The following is a 15,055-nucleotide window of genomic DNA, read 5'->3' as shown; positions in this document are numbered from 1 at the left end:
ACAATTCCGACGTCTTACTCATCGCTTTCGATTCAACTTAGAGCCAACAGTATATCTGTTGTCTATGTTTCGATTGAACTTAGATCCAACAGTATATCTGTTGATGTTTCAATTGAACTTAGAGCCAACAGTATATCTGTTGTCTATGTTTCTCACACGTTTTGCTCAAACCTTTCAAGTGCATGTTATATCGTATTGTCAAATTCAAATGATAATAAGTATTAAATATATGGAATATATATTGGATTTTACCAGGAATTTGTAATAGATATGCTTCAATTATTTAGTATGTTCTTGATTAATTATCAGTTTCAACTCTGCATGGCCAATGTATATATGCAGAATTGGCTCGATCTATTTGTTGGTGTTATAAAGTATTCGAATGTTTATTACTTCCAAATACAAGGTTAAATATCGGTAGTGGATTAAATAGTGTATCTGATAAAGTTGTGATTGGTAGCATAACGGAAATGTAAAGCAATACAACATTAGAGTTGTATCTATTTGATATGTGATTATTTCACGCTACTGTTGCATACCATGTCCTGTTTCAAATTAAAACATTTACAATCTTGCTGAATGAGATCTACAAATATTAATTTTATTACATTTATTTATCTATCATTTAATGTTAAAACCAAAATTCAAATACTGTATTTACTAACTATATTATTATTTGTAGGAGACTCAAATAACCATGGGAAGTATTTCCTTTTTGCCTTGCCATACAACCATCTGGTTAGTAAAGGACCGTCTTTACATATTCACTCTATTAGCAATTCTCCAGGATTTGTGTTTGTATCTGCTAGTGGAATAAACTTTCAGAAACACTTTCGAATGATGAACAACGAGGAAGTAATTGTACGGTTACCAAGTGAAATTATGTCGACCACGAACCATTCTACTGGTATTAAACAGAACACCATCACCATATTGGCTACCAATAATATAACTGTCTACGCAGTGGTTGATACTCACGATTTTAGTTTAGATATTTTGCTAGTGGCGCCTCTGAGATCTATTGGATCCGAACATTTTATTGCATCATCGTTCCCAAGATTTGCTTCTTCAAGATCTCAAGTAATGATTACTGGATCTTGCGATGGAACTCAAGTTTCTGTCAAATTAAAAGGAACTGTCATCTACCAACAGAAAGTAAGTTGATGTAAATCATTTTATTTTTAATTCTTTTATTTTTTCCGAAATAGTGGAAGCCGACAACCAATAGCCTCACGCAAACAACTAGAAACGAAAAAAAAAGAAACAAAAAATTGTTTACTGTATTATTACTATTTATTTACAAGTTTATAATAGTTGTATTTTTTTTCCATAGATATATCAGGCTGGAGATATGTTATCGTTTTCTATCGATAGTGGCCAGACGTTCCAGATCACAAGTGAAAATGATCTCACTGGTTCTCACGTTAAATCTTCATCACCTATTTCCGTCATCAGTGGCAACAGCTGTGGGTACGCCAAATACTATGGAAACGCGTGTGAGTACATGGCGACGCAAATTCCTCCTGTTAACGCGTTAGGAAAACGGTTTATCATTCCAAGCCTTCGCTATGGGGATACAATATGCCGTGTTATCGCTGTTCGGAACAATACAACCATTTATCTTCCAGAGGAAGGTTTTGCAAGTACTATTGACGCTGGTGAATTCCATGAAATTGTACTAAATGGTGACGTCACGAAAACCCTTGTTGCCGACAACCCAGTCTTAACAGCACTGTATGGAACCAGGGGTCAAGGGTTATGCAACACTTTTCAGGAAGGCTTTGTAAATTGCCAAGAATCTCATCCATCTATGTCTGTTGTGGCTCCCGTTGAACAATTTGTAACAAGTACTACATTTTCAACACTTAACACGACTTCATCTGACCAAAATTCAATTGTTTACTCCTTCTCAAATTATTTGATTTTAACCGTTGATAAACCTTGTAAAAACGCACTTTATACCAGAATGCGTAAGAACATGATGCAATTTTTTAACGCAGTTGAGAAAGAGAACTTTGGCTTCTGTACGATAAGTGGTCAAGTAAGTCTTGGAGTTCATCATATAACATCTGGAGACAACAGGCTTAAGTTTACAGCTACATGGTATGGGTCTTCCACTGTTGCCATGTTCGTGTCGACTATTGGTCTAGATTATGCAAACCAATATATAAACGATACCGCCGTAACATCTTGTCAAGATGGTAATTACTTGCTTTTAAGTTTGATTGTTTTTAGTTAAGTTTGCAAAATAAACACATCGTGGCAGTGATTGGAAGTTAAAGTTATAATAATATCCTTAAATACCTCATGACAAAGTAAACTTCACTTTGATAAATGATTGTATTTTATTCGTTTTTACATAATTTTCCCCCAAAGTTCTTCCTGTAGCGGATGCATGTGTTAACAATTTGTGCAAAAATGGCGCTACATGTTCTTCAAATGGAAATACATCAAGTTGCACTTGTATGGAAGGCTTTACCGGAGAGTTCTGTGAAGAAGGTGTGTATACCCCTCATTTTTGGGGTTTTTTGTTGGTTGTTATCTTTTAATTTTGTATGGTATCGAATACATCAAATCAAATTCAAGTACATCTGCACTTGTATGGAAGTTTTTACCAGAAAGTTCTGTAAAGAAGGTATGTATGCCTATAATTCTACATTTGTATGGAAGGTTTCACCAGAAAGTTCTGTAAAGAAGGTATGTATGCCTATAATTCTGCACTTGTATGGAAGGTTTTACCAGAAAGTTCTGTAAAGAAGGTATGTATGCCTATAACTCTGCAATTGTATGGAAGGTTTAAATTACCAGAAAGTTCTGTAAAGAAGGTATGTATGCCTATAACTCTGCATGTGTAAGGTATGAAGAATGTGTTAAGTTACATCTGTACTTATGAAGGAGGCAGTGAGGGTGTATTTCCAAAGCACACATTTATTAGTAGTATTCGCAGTGTTCAATTATTCAGGCATACCTTCTTTCTTTACTTACAGATATTAATGAATGTCAGCCAAATCCTTGTAAACATAACGGTGAATGCGTGGATCATGTTAACAGTTTTATTTGTATGTGTTCTGGTGGATGGAAGGGAGTCTTATGTGACACCAAAGGTAATGTATCCATCAGGCAAACTTTTGAAATGTAATACAACTATACACACATTTTAAATATGCATTTTACACACACATGCAGTACATTTTTGCTGCTTATGGCGCCCCATATTCCAGGACATCTGATCATAATAATAGGAGAGAGTGCCATTTTGCGCGCCAGGATAACATGTATGAACTTGATTGAACTTTTTTTTCTCTAGAAACAAACTGGAAACCCGAGATGTTAGTTTCTAAAGGGACAGCGTTTATTTTTACTTTTCCTGAGAATATTCGGAAAGGCAAAGGGCCTAGCATACGGATCATGAGTGGAAACGCTATTACAACAGCAATACGTATATCATCAGCAGATAACGTCGTGAGTGAACGCTTTAGCGTTCTTGCTAACTCATTCAAAATTATCAGGCTTCCAGAAAACTACATGGCTCGCAATTCCGACAACCAGAGTGTGGCACTATATATTGAATCAAGTTACGATATCTCTATCCATGCGTTTTCTGACAATCATCCAATGAGTATGGATGGGTTTATGGTTCTGCCCGTGCATCGACTTGGACAAAGTTACTTGATCATAACTTCTTCAACATTGTCACAACCTGGTCGACACTCCGAGTTCGTGATAACAGCAGTTCAAGATGAAACGTACGTTACCATAACCTTTTCTGCCGACGTTGACTTTCAAACAAATTCCTTTAAACGTGGACAAGAAGCGAGCTTTGTCATGTCACAACTTGACGCATTGCAGTTTAAGAGTAACGGTGACCTGACGGGTTCTGTTGTTAGAAGTACCTTCCCGGTGGCTATTACTGCTGGAAATGATTGTGGATTTAGTGATGCTGATACGGATTCAAGCTTTGAATGTGGACATATGGCAAGTATGATTCCACCTCTAAGAAGCTGGGGACAAACATTTGTTATGGTGCCATTTTTAGGGTATGAAAGTGGTATCAGTACAATAAGGATTCTTGCTGCTAAGGACAATACAGTTGTCCAGCGCTCTGGTGCCCGTGATATGATACTAAACAGAGGAGAGTTTTCTGATTCACTCATGTTCGATAAAACTGGGATTGTGATTAGCTCATCAAAACCGATCCTTGTTGCGCAATTCACGATGTCAAAGCCATTGTTATGCGATGAGTGTTCTGGCAAGTCATCGCCATCAATGGCGCTCATTCCACCTACAAGTTTGTTTTCAGATTCGCTGTCCTTTTCAACGTTTGATGAACTACATTTTGGGAGTTACGTAACAAATTTTACTAATTTTGCTACAGTGGTAACCAAATGCGAAAATAAAAACCACGTTATCCTTCAAGGACCAATGACTTCAAGGTTGACATGGATGAGCCGAAATGATGGGAAATATTGTGTCGCTAGAACGCATCTCCCCAAAGGTGACTATCGTGTGTGGACGTCTTCCTCTTTAATTACTGCGTCAGTCCTTCTCTATGGCTTTAGTACGTCATCGACCTTTGTATTGTCAGTTGCTGAAGGAACCTCATCTGTTAAACCAGCAGAAATTAAACAAAGTGGTTAGTAAACGCGTTAACTTATTTAGAATATCACAGGCCTACATTATATCAATTCAATTGTATTATAATAGCATTCTACCTCATAGATAAGGCTTCCAGGAACCAAAATTAGGCAATGTATATGTCTATCTTATTCCACGAAATTAATAGATTGTGATCTATACTTGATCTATGTTGTTGAGGTAATAAAAAATTACAATCTTTTCTCGTATTGACAGATTCAATTGTCGAGATTGCCGATACAACTGAAGGGTCCGAATACTTCATAGGATTCATTCAAAATGGTCAATCATTTCTAGATACAGAAGGTCCAAAGATTCACCTACTGAACGGAAATAATCCAAATGTTGTTAACATTAGTAGTCCTGGTATGTTCTATCAAAATAACAATATACAATTAGCGCCTGGTGAAGCACGACTAGTTGAACTTCCACCAGATACAATTGAATTTGGTTCACGGCCTATCAACAGCGCCATCTATATAAAAAGTTCTCAACAACTTACCGTATATGGGATAAATGATGTTCAGTTTCTTAGTTCGGATGGTTTTCTTGCATTACCAGTAGAAAAACTAGGCAGAGAATATTACGTAGTTACAGGCGTCACTCTTCAACGGCGCACGCTCAGTCGTTTTTCAACTGTTGTAATCGTAGCAACACGTGACGCAACTAAAGTTGCTGTATCGATAACGCAGCAAGTAACTTACGATGGTAAAACGTTTAACAGTGGTGATATTATAGAACTGTATATGGACAGACTTGAAGCGGTTCAACTTGAAAGCACAATGGACCTTACAGGAACCTACATCAGAGGTGATCATCGTATCGCTGTATTCTCAGGTTCAGACTGTGGCGGCATCTTCTACAAGTATGGCACAAGAACAGGCGTCCTTAGCAACAGGAATAGCTGTGACCATATGGTGGAACAGTTGATTCCTGCAAGTTTATGGGGTTCCAATTTTGCTCTTGTTGCTTTTGATGGTTACATGAAAAGTCAAACTACGGCGAGAATAATCTCGAGTACAGACCGGACATTTGTGAGTGTTGGTGGTGAGATCATTTACATTGATAGAGGTCAATTTCATGACCTTTATCTGGGTGGAAATAATAAAAAAGCACTGCAAGTAATTTCGAACCAACCAGTCCAAGTGGTGCAGTATTCGGTATACAACACGTTGACGTGTAGTGGCTGCACTGGCTATTCGAACCCATCGATGACATTAATCCCAGCAAGTTCACACTCCGTCTCTAAAGTAAAGTTTATGACTTATAATGTAACCATGGTAACTGGCAGTCCTAGAATCTACCACACGTACATAAATATTGTGACCAAATGTGTCGACATATTTAATCTCAGGTTGAATGGTCAAACACTAAATCCGCAATGGTCACAACTGACCGATGCATCAGTATTTTGCTACGCGCGAGTTGAAGTAGCCCATGGAGTGTATGAAGTTTCCACTGTAAATGGCGCCCTCTTTACATGTATTATTTACAGTCATACAAAAAGTGTAACAATGTCATTTCCATGTGAAATGAATTTGTGAGTCACTTGTCAGAAAGAAGACAAATGTATTATAACTAACTTACATATCTATCCTACGATACGATAATAGTATTTATACATATGTACAAAGAGACAAAAAAGGTAGGTAGGTAGGAAGAATGCGATGTCGACATATACCATAATGATGAGTTATTGGGATTTATTTTAATGTCGAAATAAATGTTTTGTTTTTAACTGTATAACTTCCAAAGCTTCGTAATAGCAGTTCATTATAAAGCCTGCTTCTTATTTTTGCGCCAATCGAAAGCGTTGGTTTATGCGCAGCATGGCAGTATAATTCCATGGTTTATGCGTAGTCATTATTTTTATGCCACTGCACACAGTACATGTATTCTACTAATGCGCCCTCATCGTTAAAACAATCAAGTTTTTCCATAGAGATAATAATAATGATAAGCCTTCGGCTTTCTTATAAGTTGTTCAAGTAGTTATGTACGGCAAAACATCGCCAGTTATTGGAGACTATTATTCAGTTCAGCTTCAGTTTTATTTTATCTTATTGTCCAAATTTAGATATGCGAAATATACCCCAAAAAATGAATATATCAAACAGTATTCATTAACAGTCAATGACTGTTCAATAACACAAATTTATTATTCCCTTCGTTACGTTTATACTTTCAATTCTTAACGTTTTGGTTTTGCTTGATAATTGATTTTGCTTAAATACGATATTATTCATACACATTTGTCATTTGGAGGTAAATGAAAACACTAATTTAGCATAACAAAATCATAATGAAAGTGAGCTTTTGCGCATGCACCATACGCGTCAACGTCATCGTCGTTATACACCTTTCATATCGACCACGTGGCTTCAGTATCTATACAATGCAATACAGTTCATATTACAATGAAAATATTAACGTTGGTTATGTATTATTGATTACAACAAGACTCCATTAAATTAACATAATAGTGACAGTTGAAACGGTCACTTAACTACGAAGATGATACATGAAAGGAGAAAACTGGAATTGTATTATTAAGGTTTACATAGTGAGGTAGCGCAACGTAGTTTAATAGATAGCCGACTAGAAAATCTCAGTATTTATTAAAACTATGTGATCTTTCCTCAAGCAATTGTTCATACCTTGTCGGCTAATCGATGATGGAATTAGCCTACGTATTGCCTCCTATATTAATTTGTAGGTTGTACACATCTCAACAGGTAGCCCTAATAGTTAATACAGTTCAGCTACGGTCATCATTCTGTGTCCTCTATACACTTTATGTTGGTTTGCCATACCTGAATAAATTTGAATTTGCATATTACACATGTGTATTGTACTAGCTGTGGTTGACTAAACACATTCTTACAAGTGGGTCGTTCAAGATTACAAATAGGAGGGCGCTTGTTCCAATAACGGTTCGTGCTATACTGTACCTGATAATTATATAATTTATGTAACGAAAATAAGTTTATTATCTTAATATTATACATAAAGCTTTTCACCCTTCCCTGATTAAACTAACGATGATGAATACACACGCTGTCAATCACAGTTAAATTATGTTTAATGCTGTATACCTAATAAAAAGTAGATTAACAAACAATAAATATAAGCAAACATTAAACATGAATGTATACACATTGTATTTATTCCAAATCAATATTTGTTTCATAAAATAACTACCCAGTTATTTCAGATTATACAAATCGTAGCTAAATTCTGATTGTGATTTGAGTCAGTGAGATAAGTTAAACCATGGTGGTATTTACCTCTACGGTTAAACGTTACTTTGATGCCACTAACCCCTAAACCCCCTCCCAAAACCCTTCCCCTCACTCACCCCAACCTCGTCGTTTATGTTAGTCTCTGTTCACACTATGTTTCAAATTCAATACAAACTATTTCAAAAAGTCGAGATGAGCGAAATAATTGTTTTAAAACATGGCGTGGATAATATAGGCAATATAAGTTGAACTGTGCTGTTTAATAATTTATATATTTTTGCTTATCTTACGGGCGCGGCATATTCATTACAGCGTGTTTTATATGTAGCTGATTTTGTATTAATATATTTGTATATTATCGAACGAAATTAATCAGTTTGTTTGTTTAAGGAACGGGATGTTGACGTTCACATGCTTGGGTTCAAAGTCTATTTGGTAGAGATCGTTTCTTACAAAGTTGTCAATTATTATTAACATTTTATTGAAATGTCTAGCTATAACCAATACAGTAGGCCTACAATGTCATTTTTTCCGACGTGTAATACTCTAGTATTTTATGGAATAGTGGGCCTACGTAATTGCAACTAATATCATACATTATTATTGAAATATCTATCTATAACCATAGAATGGTAGATGTCATTCTTGCCGACGTGTAATATTCTAGTATTTTATGGAATAGTATTTACGTAATTGTAACTAATATCATACATTTTGTTTAAACATTGTTTTGCTTAAAATCTAAAATATATCGAATCCGATCTCGTCATTGTTTATTTCTATAAAAAGGCGACTACGGTACTTATCAAAATCAAGTGGTTTCATTGATGAAAAAGTGTGTTAAAGGCCTATTATGACTAGGATGCACACTAATTTGAGTCTGTAAATGCTGTATTACTTCTGTACCCCACTGACATTTTGTAGCAATGGTAGCGCACGCAGCACATTGTCTAGAGCAGCACAGCATTTGACGCACATGAACGCAACTGGTTTATGCTGCATGACGCTCAGAAGAAGATGGTTACCATGGCAATTTAATAACTCAATTGTCCAAGATGGTGATTTGTAGCAGCATCAAACATCATCACGAGAAACAGTGCCATATCAGTGTTGTTGTTGATGAAGTGGGAAGCTAATCACACATTATCAAGTTGACCCTAACCATTTGTTTACTAAGAGCAATTACAAAGCTAATATTAATAGCTCAATACGTTTACAGCGTCAATACCGCCATAACGCAAAATTGTGCTTTCAATCGAGTCAACCATGTAAAGAAGGATTGAATATAATGAACACGCACGTTTTATTCATTAGTAATCAAATTCAGTCATTATATAATCTAAATATACAACAAATTTAGCTTGCTCAGAAGTCTTGCTTCCCATTTGGACGCAACGCAATGACGTAAGCGCGCCGCAAGTTATTTGACCAATTACAATAGTTCGGAAGATCAATCACGTCGTGATTGGTCAAATTACCTGCGGTGCGCTTACGTCCAAGTGGGAATCCAAAATAAGCTACGTCATGTACAACCAAACATCGAAACCGATATATTATATCGGTTATAATATTGTTTTCGTGGGGTTTCCACATTGATCGTGGTTGAGTTTTTGGATATAGGCCTACTGTCTGTGCGTGTATATCCTCTCATTATTAAGAAAGATAAATAAAAACAAAAGTTGTAATGTCTATAAAATGTAGCTTGGTGGTTAACATGCTTGCCTTCCAATCCCAAGGTCCAGGGATCAATCATGGCCTAGTGCCAGAATTTTAACTCCACTCCCTAAGCCTCAAATGAGACGTTTATTTGATGATAACTTATAATATAGTTTATCCATCCTGTAATTGGTGAGTTACTCGCTGTTGGATGCGTATGGAAAAAAAGTTGCACGCGTGGTAGGTGATTACGCAACATCAACTACTAGTAACTATAAGAGGGTCATTTTTATCATAATATGATGGGTTGATATGATATGACAGCACAATGTTGACGAGCGTCCGTGTGTAAATACATTTTGTATTTAGTAGTGTTTACTACTCTACACGATCTCTTTGCCACGTTTACTTATTTGAGGTTGTTTCTCTAGGCTAAAGGTCGTAGAGAATGATTTGCTAAGGCCCGGGGTTTGTAGACCAAGAGTCAGGGAGATGATCTCGATCAATATTATATTATAGGCCTTACATTTATTATGCCAGAAATCACGTGGGCCAGATAGGATAAACATTTTGAAGAAGTTCGTTCATCCCGTTTAAAAATAATTATATAAAAGTAGGCCTCTACAATACTGGAAATAAAAAATAAAGCTCTTTGCAAAGCATACCGTCCAATAAAATACAGATCGACCTTATAAAGGAAAAGGGGTCATGTAATTACACGAATAATACCATTGAATGAAGCAAGAAAATACGGGAAACTTAATATCTAGAAACTAAGAATAATATAATATGTCCAACAAGGCGTGGATAATTTTTTGAAAGAAGGAACCAATACACAATAGCGGTGTATTCACTATTGGAAACAATATACTGTACTAGATTAAAATGGTGACCTTAGCGACCGTAAAATGTTGTCAAATTAGTAAAATTTCATACTTAATTTATTAATAATGAGCAATTCAGGCAACGAGGAGAATATGAACACGTAATTAGGTAGTCTGAAGGTTCTGCGTATCAGACGCTGCCCTCCTGATGATGACGTCATCCACATGATGACAACACATTCCATTTGTAGTGATTAACTAAAATACACCCTCAATAATAATATTATAGGCTTAGAAATGGGCCTGATTTTAGGTTTAGGCCCCTACACCAGACCTTTTATTGCAATATCGTACAGCGTATACGAACAAATGAACACTTGAAATACAAGTTTTTGGAGTCCGTCTGCGATATTCTGCAATAACGTCTACGGTTGTAAATATAGACATGAAATTGGCAGTACGGAGGCACGGCTGAATTCAATACTACTCAGCTATGCCAACATCTTGCCTATTTCAATGTCCATTGGTTCTGCTGACCATTGGCAACAAAAAATCTGTTCCGGGACGAATTCTCCAAATCAGTAGCAAGATAGGCCTACATCCCAGTGACGGATCCAAGGTCAAGACTTATGAAGATGAGGCTGACATGGCAACTTTTCGCGATTTTATTCCGTAGTCCATGGAAGCTGACGTTTCTTAAAAATTGAAAATCCGATGATATTCGACTATTCAACCATCCACAGCCTCTGTTCAGGGGACGTGTCTCTAAATCTGCAAAACAGCAACGTATACCTTCTACAGACTGTTCTGAAAGAGCTGATTTGTATAGATAAAGAAATAAAATAATCTACCTTTATGTTAGGTTTAGGTAATGCAAATATCCACGGTGGTTGTTCTGGAACAATCTGTAGCTATTACCTACATTACAGTGTATACTGAAACAGCGTCGATCGTGAAGTTCAGGAACAATGCGTCGATCAGGTTTGCAAACAACTCCACGATCTTAAACAAATATGGATAAAAGCAACCATGTTTTAACAGTGAAAACACGCCCGGCATTACTCGTGACCAAAGTCATACAGAACGTCTATAGAAAATACAAAACACGATATTTGGATATTTGTACGTACGAACGTACGCTTGGCGGCCAGGACAACATCGGGTTTCTAAAGCTCTGTCTACACTATCAAACTAGTTTGACAAAAATGTGTGATGTACCCAAATATGGTAGTGATATGCCTTAATATGGTAGTGATATGACATCATCATGTCTATATATGGGCGCATCACATTTTTTGTCACATAAAGTTTGATAGTGTAGACAGAGCTTTATACTTTACCATTTTGAACTGTGACGAAAGAGGTTCTTGCCATTCATGAAACACTTTCTTACGCCCCTTACCTTTACACCAAATTATTTACAGTAATGCATAACTAATTTTTTAATAACATCTAGCCTATTATTACGTGACGTCACCACAATGTGTTCATGTGAAATGCAAACGATGCACACATTTGTATAGACTATTATAATTATGTACCCCTAAAACAATTTTTTTAAATATTCCATTTTAATGTCACATGTGTTGAAAATCATCATAAACCTTCTATATAATACTTAGCCGCGTCACATCTAACGATCATGACCTTTGTACCGAGAGCAACGTGACCCAACATTGACCTCAGAAACCGCCATTAATAACGCTCTATAAGTTTCTATGAACCACATCATGTAACTTAACATTCATAAGGATATGATATACATACATTTTACATTGGACTTTGGATCAATAGAAAAACATGGACAGGATATACACTAGGACACAACGCAAGGACGTACGCGCAACGAAACTATGGTGATCTATACGTCATTGCGCTAGTGTGGACTAACATTAAAAGGGTGTCATTGTAATTTTACCAGATATTCGATTAATGTATATGCATATAATGTTTTAATATTTTAAGTATTTCAACTTATATCTCAAAAGAGCAGTAAAGTAAGATTAAATCAACACAAAATGCACCGGCAAGCAATGATGAAAAGTAACACCCATGATGAATGAAGACACCTGCAATAGTTCACACTTAAAACACGACGACCAGTCACCCATTACCACGTCATAATTATGCTTTGTACCGATGATGTTACAGCAACTTAAGGCTAGTTCAAAATTGAAAAAAATATATGGAAAACGTAGTAGGTTTAGTTGAGGTAATGGAGACACAGTATTATATTTTGTTCGATACAATACTGACCTGATCAAACGTATACAAAGCAATAACGAAACTTGAACACACACCGCGTAATAAATCGACGATATTTGTATTCTATTATTGCTACCGATATCGGTCTGTTATTCGTCGTCCGGCACCGTGTAGGCCAAATATAAATCGACAATATTGGTATATGTACAAATGTAGTTTACTATTGTTGACCGATATCGGTCTGTTCGTCGTCACGCCATGTAAATAATTGACAATATTGGTATCGGTACCGATATCGGTCTGTTAGCCTACACTGCATTTCAAATCGAGTTATCAAACGGGTGCGGCCTTTGCCTTAAATACCACGATAAAGAAATGCAAGTCATTTCTTTATACATAACACTATTTAAATATACACTGTACATACGGTCAACAATTTGGGTATAGGTCTAAACATAAGAAAGGTCAATACGTGGGCGTTACGTAAACATGATAAAGATGAATACAGCAGGTACGGGGTTAAAGGTTACGCTCAGTATCCCAAGTACGTGTACGCTCTTCTTTACGAGCTCTGTTTAGATTTCTTGTATGCGAATCTAAACTATTCAATTATTTTCAATATAATGCAATCTTGCGAATTATTTTCTAAACTTGCTGACGAGTTCGTGTATTTTACAAAAAGGAAGTAAAATCTATCGTCGGAAAAGGACGAACAAAACCATCATGGCGATGTAGGCCTAAATAGTGGGTGGATGCAGGATAGTGGGCACGGTACCTGCACATTGAACCCGGTTTCACACACATTTTATAACGTTGTAAACAGATAAATGGCAATTTTTGTTTATTAATATTAAAGGGGAATTCCCTCGGTGTCTAGATAGTCCATTCCCAGATTTGTGTCTACTCTCGGTTTTTGGACGTTGATCTCGTATGCACAGAATGCTCCACTAATTGGTGGCTCCTCGGTTTAAAAAAAGTAAAGTAACTAAAAAATAAAAGTACTAGTAGGCCTTGTGACAATTTAGGCTAATATAGCGGAAGTAAGCATATGTTACACCACACAGTAGCAAACAATTGTTCAACACTAACACGATATAAAAGGAAATGTACACCACCACGAATAAAAACAGCTTTGTAAAATAGCTTTATCAACAATTTAAAAACTTACACGTTAAAATAATTGGAACATCAACCACTGTCATCGTTGGTTATCACAACTTACCATAAGGCAACACCATCTTCGTAGTGTTTAAATCACAGTCGGCAAAACACAGGCCGCCGCCGACGTGTCCTTCACTTTTAGACCGTGAACGTGTACTGTGCCTGGTAGAGGTTGTTTCGGGCATCACACACTGAAACCGATAAATGAAACCGTTAACTATTGTTCTATCGCCTTTATACGACCTTTATCTACTCACTGTATTTGCATTATTTTAAAAATTAAACCAGGCGTTAATTACATAGCCCAAATTATTCAAATCCCGATCTCGCCTACTTATGCATTACAATGACCCTAGCAATTGGAGAAGTTTGTTGCTATAGAGACGGTAATTAGAAACGCGACCTGAAGCCAACAGTTTGTGTGTGTGCAAATAGTCTCACACTCAAGTGTTGGGAAACGCAACAAAAACACCTAAAACCAACAGTTACAAGGAATGTACCTTTAACAATTCTCACAATTCCAGGATAAATGATTGAAAACCAATTCGGTGATAAAGGTGTGGTCCTTATGTTATGGTAACAAGAATGTTTTGGCATTAGCATACACGTTGGCAGAACAAACAACTCCAAGCAGCAGCAACCAATCACCTTTTCGTAGATATTTATGTTAAATAATTTATTTGTTCACCTATTAATACATCAATCAATTATTTCAAAATCAAAATTGTTAATTTCAAATAGATCGGTGGTTTTACAAATACTAGCATCTATATTTTGATAAATGATGATGAAGAATCCGACACATAACATTAATGTTTTCAGATCGGAATTATTTTTTGTACTCTCCAGCATTTTAGTCTAATTCTCCATTATTATAATATATAGGCTGCTTCCTCTAAAATATACCGCTTTCTATACTATTACTATTTATATATAGAAATGAATGCATTAACCTATGAAAAATGAAAAAAATTATTGTCTGTTAATCGAATCAAAGAATTCTATATTTTCGAAATTAGAAGTTTAAAAACGGTAGGTACGAGTGCCATTAGCCTCTAGAGGGCGGGAATAGAAACATAAAAAGTTTGACGTTCTGCTCACTGAGTTCGGCCGCGCACGAGTTGCCGTGTAACGATACTCCAGTCACGTCAACATTCGTTAAAAATGCAATAATTAATAATTAAGACACGTTTTTATAACAGGTGATAGATACCATAATAAACCTAATTCTAGTATAAAAGTCTCAAATGAAAAAAAACCCTTATGTAGGCCTATAGCCCTTTTTTGAAGTCTGTTGCCGGAATCAATTGTTATTTACCATGACCTTCGTAC

The 15,055-nt window shown here is 36.2% G+C and overlaps 1 protein-coding gene across 1 annotated transcript; it reads left to right on the top strand.

The window, feature by feature from the left end:
- The first annotated feature begins 3,621 nt into the window (after positions 1-3,621).
- Positions 3,622-6,328, top strand: LOC144844363 (uncharacterized). Its single transcript, XM_078701240.1, has 2 exons — positions 3,622-4,633; positions 4,852-6,328. The coding sequence occupies exons 1-2, from the start codon at positions 3,622-3,624 to the stop codon at positions 6,177-6,179; spliced, it is 2,340 nt and encodes a 779-aa protein (XP_078557366.1). The 3' UTR covers positions 6,180-6,328.
- The last annotated feature ends 8,727 nt before the right edge of the window (positions 6,329-15,055 follow it).

Source organism: Antedon bifida, chromosome 6 (assembly GCF_963402885.1).
Source record: "Antedon bifida chromosome 6, ecAntBifi1.1, whole genome shotgun sequence".
Classification (NCBI taxonomy): domain Eukaryota; kingdom Metazoa; phylum Echinodermata; class Crinoidea; order Comatulida; family Antedonidae; genus Antedon; species Antedon bifida.
The sequence above is the reverse complement of the archived record's forward strand: the minus strand, read 5'-3'. Positions and strand labels throughout refer to the sequence as shown.